The sequence below is a fragment of the Nyctereutes procyonoides genome, unplaced genomic scaffold, assembly GCF_905146905.1.
Source record: "Nyctereutes procyonoides isolate TBG_1078 unplaced genomic scaffold, NYPRO_anot_genome, whole genome shotgun sequence".
NCBI lineage: Eukaryota > Metazoa > Chordata > Mammalia > Carnivora > Canidae > Nyctereutes > Nyctereutes procyonoides.
The window spans coordinates 737,597-748,835 of record NW_026575047.1 but is presented as its reverse complement, the minus strand read 5'-3'; the positions used below and the strand labels follow the sequence as shown (position 1 = coordinate 748,835).

Below are 11,239 nucleotides of genomic sequence, written 5' to 3'. Positions count from 1 at the left end.
TATTTCCCCAAAAACATGTGCATGGATTCCCAGGCATGCACGGCACCTCTCAGCAGACCTTGGGTGTCTTAGCTTTGGGTGCACCCCTGCGCAGGGCCGGGAAGCCCTGCACAACCACGCTGTTGCAAGCGCAAGAAATGCCATTGGAGTTTACATCCAATCAAAAGTTTCCCCAAAAAGGGGGGAGGGGGGGAAGCAAAAGAAAAAAAGAAAGTGCAAAAGTTTTCCTTCTCTGTCGAGGAGGAGCAGTCTCTGCAGCAGAGCGTGAGGCTGATCCCAGGTTTGTAACTGCGGGCCCACGCGCTAACGGGGCGCGCCCTGCAGGCGTCTGCGTCTGGCGGGGCGCAGTTTGCGGTCCGGGGGTGGGGGGTTTCACCCGGACACACCCAATCCCGTCGCAGGTAATTTTGCGCGGAGGGCGCCCCACCTTTTCCCGCGGTGCTCGCAAATGCTGTTCCCGAGAGCCTGCGGCCGGGCCGCTGAAGCCGCGGGGGCACCTGTGATGCGGCCCCAGGACCGGCTCGAGCTTCCCCGCGCGGCGGGGCCCCCGGGGAGCCCCCCGCCCCCGAAGTTCCCGGCGCTGGGAGCGCGCATCGCAGCCCGAGCCGGAGCCGGAGCCGGAGCCCGAGCCCTCGGCGGGGGGGGGGGGGAAGGGGGGGCGCCCTCCCACGGGGAGCCCCGGGGCGCGAAGGCGGCTGCACCGCGAGCCCGCGCGCCGCGCCGAGGCGAGCCCCCCGTGAGAGCCAGGGAGTGCCCGCCCCCTCCCGGCGCGGGACTACAAGGACCGGCATGCACCGCGGCGCGGCGGCCGGCTCCGCTCCGGGACCGCGGCGCAAGGGAGCCTGGGAAGTGAAGTCCCCGGGCGGCCCCGAGTCGCGTCGCCGAGTCGGCGGGGGAGGCGTTGCTCGTGCGCTCCATCGGCGCGCGGGTCCCTGGCCGGGCTCCGCGCTCAGGATTTTCGCGGGCGGCGGCGGCGGCGGCGGCGGCGGCGGCGGCGGCGGGGAGCAGGATGGCGAGCCGGAGCACAGCCCGCGGGCGGGGGCGGGGCGGGGCGGGGCGGGGCGGGGCGGGGGCGGGGCCGGCGGAAGCGGCAGGTTGCTCCCTCCCCCCCGCGCCGCCTCGCGCCCGCCCCGCCGGGAGCGCAGGGAGGGGGCGGGCAGGGCCGAGGGAGGCTAGTGACACGTGTCAATCAACCCCCCCGCGGGGGGCGCGCGCTCCGGGGCTCGCGCCGAGGGCTCGCGCCCCTGCCTCGTGCCTGCGCCGCTCGTATGTAAATGAGGGCGCGTGACGCGGGACGCAGATGGACAAGGGGAGAGAGAGAATGGCCGCTGCCGCCGCCGCTGCTGCCGCCGCCGCTCAGTGCCGGAGCCCGCGGTGCGCGGCGGAGAGGAGAGGCTTCCGGCGGGAGCTCGACTCGTGGCGCCACCGCCTCATGCACTGTGTAGGTAAGACACCCGCGGCCCGCCCGCCCGCGCCCCGCCCTGCCCCGCCGCTGCCCCGGCCCCGGCCCCGGCCCCGGCCCCGGCCGCCGGCTCGGGCTCGGGCTCGCCGGGGTCCCGCTCCGGGCCGCCCGGGAGCGCGGCGGGAGCGCGGCGGCGGCGGCGGCGGCGGCGGCGGCGGCGGCCCCGGCGCTCGCCTTTTGTCTGCGGCCCCGGGGGCTCGGCCGCCGGCGGCCCGGAGCTGTTGGCCGGAACTCCGCGGCGCGCGCTGTCGGCGGCGGGCGGCCCGGGGCGGGCGGGAGGCAGGCCGGCCGGTCCGCGCCCCCGCCGGGCGCTCACGCCCCCCGCCCCGCCGCGGCCGCGGCCGCGTCCCCGTCCCCGTCCCCGTCCCGGTCCCGGTCCCCGTCCCCGGGGCCGGCACCGGGGGCCTCCGGGGCGCTCGCGGGGCGGGGCGCGGGCGGGGGGCGCGGGCGGGCCGGCGGGGGCGTCGCCCGAGGGGCGGGGGCGGCGGCGGCGCGGCGCGGTGTGTGCCCCTTTAAGACGGAGCCGCTCGGCGCTGACGGTTGGGATTTGAAGTTCTGCCTCCCTGTTTGGAAGTCGGGACGGACGGGGGGCGTCGCCATGGCGACGGCGCCCGCGCCCCCCGCCGCGCCCCCCGCCGCGCCCCCTCCCTGTGCGCTCGCGGACGCCGGGCGACCGGCCCTCGGCTGCTGCCGGGCGATGGGCCGTCCCCGCGCGCCCGCCCGCCCGCCGCCGCCGCCGCCGCCCCCCTGCGCCCGCCTCCCTCGGAGCGGCCCGGGTCCCCCGGCCGCAAACTTCGGGGCTCGGGGGCACGGGGCGCCGGGGATCCCCCGCTGCGGAGGCCGCCCGTCCGTCGGGGTGAGCCGGGCGCGAGGAGCTGCGACCCGGCGGGTCGGCGTGAGCGCCCGGGGAGGGGGGGGGGGCGCCGGGGGCATCGTCTGCGGGAGGCGCGGGCCGAGACCCGGGCGCCTGCAGGTGAGCAGCAGCCCGCGCGCTCGGGCCCCTGCGCCCGCTGCCCTCGGCTCGCGCGCCCCCGCCCCCGCCCCCGCCCCCGCCCCCGCCCCCGGACTTGTTTGCTCCGCGCCCGCAGATCTGCCTCGTCCCCCGGCGCAGGGGGTGGGGGTCGCGCTGGGATCCTGGGATCCAGTGGCCCCGCTCGGGGGATCGCGCCGGGATCCACTGGCCCCGCTCAGCGCCCGAGGATCTGCCTCGTCTTCCTCTCCCCCCACGGCGCAGGGGGGATCGCGCTGGGATCCACTGGCCCGCTCGAGGCCATGCGGACGACGTCAGCGCCCGAGGATCTGCCTCGTGTCCCCCCCCACCCCCCTCCGGCGCAGGGAGGACCGCGCTGGGAGCTCGGCGGGTGCAGGGCCGCGGGGATTCGCACGCGAAGGAAGGGCGCCCCGCGGGGGCCGTGGGGTTCACTCTACCCAACGAACTGTTCAGCCCTTATAAAACACAGTTTGGTCTCGTTTAAGGAAATATTCTGGGAAATCGGTGTAGTCAAGTTTTTCTAGGCGGTTGTAGTTCCTAGGGAAAGTTAAAAAAAAAAAAGAAAGGCAGAAAGAAAGAAAGAAAGAAAAAGATTTTAGACCCTCACGGCATTCTTTTATAAAAATGTCAAGTTTTGCTAGTGCTTCCTGAATACAAAACGGACCCATTTTTAGGATTGCTTCAAGACCCCTTCCGCCGACAACCTGTCTAGAAATTGTGGCGCTCGCTGCTGAGATCAGGCGGGATGACCGCGTGGGGACCCGGGCTCAGGACGCGGCGACCTGCGGGTCTAACCGAGGCGGGGACGTACGTGCACCGGCTTCCGCGGGGCTTCTGTTTGGGGATACTTCGGGATTTTTCCCTTATCTCCTTGTTTAGACACATTAAGTATGGCTCTATATATCAAAAAAAAAAAAAGTAGTTTTGAAAAATAGTCGAGTTTTAAACAGGACTTTGGATTTGATGGAAAAAGGGATTTCGAATATCTTTCTGCCCTGTCTATTCAGACATACAAGTAGGATTGAAAGACCTTGAAACCTGAGCTACGTGCTGTCTAACATGCAAGCTCTATATTATGTTTTTAATGTAATGTGATGTAGAACTGTACTGTATTTGAAAGGAGATTTTTTTCCTGGTCTCTTTCTGTATTTGAGAATTATTTCCCGTAGTCCCAGTCAGGAGACCTAGTAAAACCCATCTCATACTTTGTTTTTGTCACTGTTGTTTTTAAGTAAGCAGTAAAACTCTTTTAAACGGGATATGCACTTGTTGATTGGGTTTTTTCAGTATCATATATGTGAAGACCTTATCTATAGTGTGAATTAGGATTAAATGTATTTTGTGTGACTTTTAAGTTGTCTTTTGCTGTTGGCATGCTTATATTTAATAATTAACTTGGTAAACATATTTACAAAAAAGCCATGTTGTCTTTCCTTTTGGGTGTGTGTGAATATTTATATGTGTATATTTCTATATTTAATATATTTAGTGCTCTTATTGCTTGAAATCATCTTTATGAATTATACTCTCTACCTTTGGAAAAGAAAATCTTCCAAAAAGTCTTATTTTTATATGAGACTGAAAGCAGTGTCTCTTGTAAGCAGTGTCCCTAGGCTTATACAGCAAATTAGTATTGAGCCAGTAGTGAAATTTTGAGTCTCAGTTCTTGACCTAAGTTTTTTTTTTTTTTTTCTTTTAAGATTTTACTTATTTATTCATGATAGGCAGAGACAGGCAGAGGGAGAAGCAGGCTCCCATGTCCGGAGCCCGACATGGGACTCGATCCCAGGACTCCAGGATCACGCCCTGGGCCAAAGGCAGACGCTAAACCGCTGAGCCACCCAGGGATCCCCTTCGCCTAAGTTTTTAAAGTAATCTGATTTTTTTTTTTAATGACTCCTATATAAATTCTAATTTCAAAGGGGAAAAAGTTCATTTTGGTTGTCATGACTGCCGGTAGTGAGCTAAGATGTTTAACTCAATATGGAAGGTTATGTCTGCTTTCCTCTATTTGTGGAACTCCTGTCTTTAGGTTAGATTTGTGACTACTCTGTGATTCCTCGTTTTTCTTTTTTACAATTTAATTGAAAAGTTCTACAGACTCTATGTCCTAGTTAATAGCTCTATTTATAATGTGCTTTTTATAATTTAATAGTTTTTCTGTAATCGTCCTATGCAATGCTATAATGTTGAGTATACTCAGCTAACAAATGTTTGAGCGCTTATCGGGTATAGTAAATAGCATCCTGGTACTCGGTATGACATTGAGTGATAACAGTCTTGGGTCTTATGGAATTTATAATACAGTTAGTATCTGACAATACATTAAATTTAAAACAAAGTCAGGCATAAAAGTAATGCATTAGCATATTTTTAAATGTTACCAGGTATTGTATAGTCTACTAGGATATTCAGTCTGGGAGATAGGCCAAGTTCTTTGTTTTTCTACTTTTTGCTAACTTTTAATTTTGATGAAATTTCAAATTTACATGAAAAGTTGGAAGAATAGTACAAGGAATTCCTGTATACACTTAACCATATTCACCAATTGTATTATATTTTGCTGCATTTATCGTTCTTGTCTTATGTCTATTTTTTCTTCTGAACTATATGAGGATAATTTGGTGACATCATACCTCTCTGCCCTTAAATTCTTCAGTGTGTATTTCCTAAGACCAAGGACATTATCTTGCCTAACTACAGTGTAATTATTAAAACCAGGAGACTTAAAATGACATAATACAGCTATCTATTTCATAATCTGTGCTCAATTTTTAATCTCTTTTATCTCCAAGCTCCCTCCCACCTCCCAGTCCTGGATCATGTATTGCATTCAGTAGTACTGTCTCCGTAGTCTCTCTTAATCTGGAACACTTCCTCAGCCTTTCTTGTATTTCTTGGCCTTGACATTTTTAAAAGTACAGGATGGTTATTTTGTAGAATGTCCCTAATTTGAATTTGTCTGTTGTTTTCTCGTGACTAGATTGGTTATACATATTTGGCAGGAACACCTCTAAAGAGAGGTTCTTTATCAGTACATCATATCTTGAGGTTCGTGATGTTGGTTTGTCCCAATGTTGGTGATGTTAGCTTTGAAAATTTGGCTACGGTGGTATTCTCTGTATTTCTCCCTGGAAGTTACTATTTATCCTTTTGTAATTAATGTGTAATTTGTGGGAAAATATTTTGAGGAACAGAATATTTACATAGTCTCACCAATATTTCACCCACAAGTTTTAACATCTACTTGTGATTCTCTAACTTCATCGTTCCTTCTGTAATTAGTACTTGGTATTCCGTCATAAAGCAATCTTTCCCATCTCCTCCACTGTTTATTTTATCCAGTTACTTTTATCAGTATGAACTCATGGGTTCTACTTTTATTTAATGGTTCAATCCATTACTGTCATTACTTTGATTCCCAGATTGCCTCAGGTTTGGTCTCTGGGAGCCTCATGAAGCTGCTTCCAGTGTTTTTTGACAAGTCCACCTCTCAAACCCCTTTCACCCTCATCTCTCAAATGACTTTTGAGCACACACTTCCTGCCAAGATATTCCAGGTTCATCTTGTGTTTACCCTATCCCAGCCCCCATGTAAGACATTTCTCCAAGGAACCCTCCATTCTTTTTAGTGGAGGATAGGTTTAGATACCAAAATCTGAACACTAGGTTTTAGGACTGTTTTTTTTTTGTTGTTTTGTTTTGTTTTTTAGGACTGTTTTTAAACCCCATTTTTCTGGGCAGCCTGGGTGGCTCAGCGGTTTGGCGCCTGCCTTCAGTCCAAGGCCTGATCCTGGAGTCCCGGGATCCAGTCCCGCGTCGGGCTCCCTGCATGGAGCCTGCTTCTCCCTCTGCCTGCCTGCCTGTCTGTCTGTCTCTCTCCTCTCTGTGTCTCTCATGAATAAATGAATCTTTAAAAAAACAAAAACAAAAACATTTTTCTGATACAGAAGCTAATACTTAGTGTAACTGATATGTCTAAGGGGGCAACAACACAACAAAACGGCAAAGATTTGATTAGAATCATTCTATAAACTCCAATTTCCTTCCTACATACCAGTGTTGTCCAGTAGAAATATAATGGTAGCCAAATATTTAAAGTTTTTTAATCTCCACATTGGAAAGGCACTTTTTTTTAGGCCAATATGTTCAAAATATTTTAAGAATCCATACAAAAATTATTAATGAGTTAGTTTACATTCTTAATACTAAATTTTTGAAGTTAGGTATTTTATACATCTGGCACACCTTAATTTAAACTAGACACATTTCAGGTATTTATAGCCCACATGTCCAAGTAGCTACCTTCTTGGACAACACAGTTCTGTAGTATAGTAGCTCCGGCCAACTCTTGACACCATGGCACCCCTTATTTCAAATGCGTTGATAATAACCAGATCCACAGCTTAATTTATCTTTCTACAGATCTTTTATTCGGAGAAAATACAGCAAATAAATAGGTTCTGAAGCTAGATTACCTGTGTTTGAAGCCTAGGGTTACCACTTACCAATGTGGACAAGTTACTTAACCTTTCTATACTTCAGTTTCTTATCTGTGAATTGGAGATAATGAAGTGATTCTGAGAATTAATTATGTTGATATATGTTAATATGTGTCTGCCATATAGAAAGCATTCCATAAATATAAAGTATTGTTATTAGTGATTTACACAGGTTTTTAGCAGCTTTGAGCTTTACGCTTTTGCCAATAGATTCTTTCTGGTGGGAATGCTGATAAGCAGTAAAAGGATCATGAGGCATATTAGAGGAAAAGATAGTGAGGGCTTGCATGATCTGTATTCCAGAGTCAGGGTTTTAGAATCACAGTATATCACTTAGCATAATCCTGTCTTTTCATATATGGGGAGATCAAATGAAATGATGCTTCCTACATTCTTAGCAATCTTTTGGCTTTAGAGTACCTGAATATAAGAAATTAGTTTAAATTCATTTTAAAAATCTCTATCGTGCAAGATCATCTTGAAGCTACCCTTTGTCTACTCTCTATTTGACTCTTTCTATTAAACACATCACTGCCTTAGAGCTTTGCACTCAGCAACTGCTTGTAGAGTAGACTTTCTTTCAAACTACCTGCGCCATTTATAATAGCAGTATCAGTGTCAGAGGATAGTTTCTTCTTCTGTTTTTAACCTATGAAGAAGTTATGGGCCAGTTCATAGAACTATGAGTCTTAAAGATAGGACAGTCCAGGTAAATAAAATTCTAGATAATCAACTTGACATTTCTTTCTGGCTGCTTCTTGCCCTCTACTCTTGTCTTTGCACTAACTTCTGCTTCATCTTGTCATTATTGTCAAATAAATTCCAGAAGAGTAGATTTAATTAAAAATCTGAATTTGATGAGGACTGGTATGGATGGATCAGCCATCCAGAAACCTTGGCACTAGGCTGTACAACTATTTTTTCAAACTAGCAATTTTTTTTTTTACCCATTTAAAAAGGTGTAAATTATGGCACTAATTACATACACCAGGCAGATGTACTCTATGATAATGTATAGTTGAGTGGTTAAGACATGTATCCAAATTCGTGTTTATAATAGGCATATCAATGGATTTTACTTGTAAAATTTGAAATTCTTTGTACTCCTGGATTATTTTATAATTGGAAGAGTAAAATCCTGCCATCCTTAGAACCAAGCAATGTGTGAATTTTGTATTTTTGTAGATGTTAGATATAGGCTACAAGCTGGTCTGTGTATATCATAACGTCCTTCCTGCATCATGCTGTCTCTTCATGCCCATGCTGTTTCCCTCAGCTGGCTGTATGTGTGCACCCCTCTCAGCTTGGCTGTGCACCTTAATACAACGTTGTTACTGTGTATCCTCCATATAATACCCTGACTTGTCAGACTTTCAATCCTGGTCTCTAATTCTACCTCTTGGGAGGAGCAACAAAGGCAGGTAGATTTTTGGATATGCAATTTTTTCTTCCTTATTAATAAATTCAGTCTTTCAAGTATGATCTACATTTTTTGTATGTGGATTTACTATCTTTTTCTTTTTCGGTAGTATTCCTTCTTTTTGGTGTATGAATATGGCCAGCTTTCATGGGTGATAGATAACAGTTGGTTAGAGCACCAAATTCATAAATTCTAAATTTGAGGGACCCATTTAACTTTATTAGAGTCCATGCTTAGAGTCCATGCTGACTCTATAATTAAGCAATTCTTTCAATAGTTTTTATTCACCACAAAAAGTAAGATAATGTAAAACTTCATGAAGAATCACTATTCTGTATCTCATTTTATGCAGTTTTCTCATGGTTGACAGCAAATCTATCCTGTTTACATCATTCACTTCTCGTTTTTCTTTTTTCTTTATTTGTTGCCAAGCTATTATTACCTTCTTTACAGTGTCTCGTGGATTCGGTTTTTATAGTAAAGTAAACATGTTGAGCAGATTCAGATAATATTTTGGTTTATGTCAGTATCTTCATTGCTGTTTATTGTGTTTCAGTCTAGTTTATAATCTATAATAAATCATTATTTGAAATACCTGCTTTGGTTTTGTAGTTTACAAAGCAGTAGTATCTCCCATTTGTCTTTCTTCATCAAGTAAAAACTCATAATCTTACTCAATTAGTTGATCGTGGTTTACCAGACTGCTTCTTCCCCCATTCATTTGTCTAGCCGCTTCTTTACAGCCCATACATTTTCATCTGCTTTTGCTTCTCTTGTACACGTTGCCCCGAATCCTTGACTATCTTTTTAGTTATATCTTCTACCCTGCATCCTCAGTCACTTTTAAAAGTCAGTTGCAGCCTAGAATCTTTTCTAAAGTATTTATTGAGTAACAAGTTTGAGACCTTTTTTAATTAATTCAGATTGGCCGGTTCTTTTCTGATGGACATGTGCGGTGTGTGCATGTAGGAAGTAACTTGTCCAGTAGTCTTCGTATTTAAGTAGTCGACCATTTCGGGACAATGGACTGTCTTAACAAATGGTAGAAAGGATTAAGAATTCAGAGAATATTATTTCTTTCTTAGCTTTAATCATTATAGCCTTTGGCACAAATTATTTATCTGTAAGCTAGGATAATTTCTGTCCTCATATGTTCACTGTTTTTTGTTTGGGGGAAAGGTTCTGTACTGTTTATGTAGTAGTAGTTTGTAGGCTAAAGATACAAGTTAAGGTGTTATCAGCATAAAGATATTTAAATCCATGGAAATAGGGAACCCTGGGTGGTGCAGCGGTTTGGCGCCTGCCTTTGGCCCAGGGCGCGATCCTGGAGACCCGGGATCGAATCCCACGTCGGGCTCCCGGTGCATGGAGCCTGCTTCTCCCTCTGCCTGTGTCTCTGCCTCTCTCTCTCTCTGTGTGACTATCATAAATAAATAAAAAATTAAAAAAAAAATTTAATAAATAAATAAATAAATAAATCCATGGAAATAGATGAGATCACCTAGGGGTAGGGGATAATCAAAGTAGAGAAGAGTAGAGAGTACTCTATACCATGCCTTAAGAAATCTTAACATTCTTTGGACAGATGAAGGGGAGCTCCCAAATACAGCCTCTGAACTTTTATATTGAAAAGTAAGGCAATTGGCTCTAAGTAGGAAATCCAGGAGACAGTAGTACTACTTAATGGAGGGAGAGGAGTGTTACAAGAAGAAAGGATCGTTACATTGTTGAGATGTTAAATACCTTCAAACAGGAAAGTATACATTGTTTTTTGGCAACATGGGGGTTCTAGGTGACATTAACTGGTAAATTTCAGCAGTGTGGTAGGGCAGGTTGTATTAACATAGGCTAGAAAATAAGATGTAAATAAGAGAAGGTAACATTTAGTAGACTTTTAGTTTTTTAGTAGACTACTCATTTGAGAAGCTACATTTTGAGGAAAAACGGATAAATGGAATAGCAATTGGAAGAACCTGGGGTCTAGGGATGTTTGTTACTTAGGTGGGAGATACCATTAAGCCGGGGAAATTAATGATTACTTTGTATGTTATTTAATCTAAGACTTGAATGCAACAAGATATTGAGGCAGATACATAGAAAGGGCTTGGTTTCCACTCACTGTGTACTCTAAAAGCATCCCTTTTTCTTTAAAAAATATTTTCCTAATTAAGTTCATCACTAAGATATGTGCAGAATTAGTGTGTTACACAATTTAAAGGAATGCTTTTTTTTTCAGTTATTTTACTGTTGTCAGTTAATCATGAAATATCGTGAGTCCTACTGTGTGCTAGTTGATGGGGTATAATTCTGTTTCTTCCTTACTGGGTTCTGAATTGGAAGTAGACTTCAGAATCAGAGATTAAAATATTACCTTTTAAAATGGTAAGGTTGCATGGGAGAACTTGGCTTGGAATTGAGACCAAATCAGACTTCTTTACTCCCTGTGCCCCTGAATTGAGTTTAGCAACCTGTCAAAGATAGAGCGGCTGGCACTGCAGACCTCTTCTAGGTTTACCATGCGATTTGCTTATTGGTAGGTAGGACCATTTAGGCAGAGGGAGAGGAGGCTTGGCCATGCATGAAAAATGACCTTTAAAACATTAATTCATCCCACTAGGAGCAGCTATCAGGATGTTGCCAGTATTAGTAATTCCACTTTCCCTTGGGAGAACTGAATAAGGGGTAGAGAACAGGGCAGAAGCTTCTTTCAAAATACTTCCCCTAAGAATGAAAATTGTTGGGAGAGGTGGGGACTGTAGGTAGGTGAAAAGCTTATTGTATACACTAGGAATAGGGCTTAGACTTTGCTTTTTTTAAAGTACTCACAGTTATCAGGGATGTTGAGTATTAGAGTTGGTATAATG

The 11,239-nt window shown here is 47.4% G+C and overlaps 1 protein-coding gene across 8 annotated transcripts in view; it reads left to right on the top strand.

Annotated features, from left to right (window-relative positions):
* Positions 1-1,144: 1,144 nt before the first annotated feature.
* Positions 1,145-11,239, top strand: part of LCORL (ligand dependent nuclear receptor corepressor like) — a 154,184-nt gene continuing 144,089 nt past the window's right edge. For 7 of the 8 annotated variants that reach the window (XM_055326201.1, XM_055326196.1, XM_055326202.1 and 4 more), the window contains exon 1: positions 1,145-1,445. In XM_055326201.1, coding sequence (XP_055182176.1) covers positions 1,301-1,445 — 145 coding nt within the window. In that variant the 5' untranslated portion in view covers positions 1,145-1,300. The remainder of the gene's footprint in view (positions 1,446-11,239) is intronic. The other variant, XM_055326197.1, reaches the window with a different exon arrangement.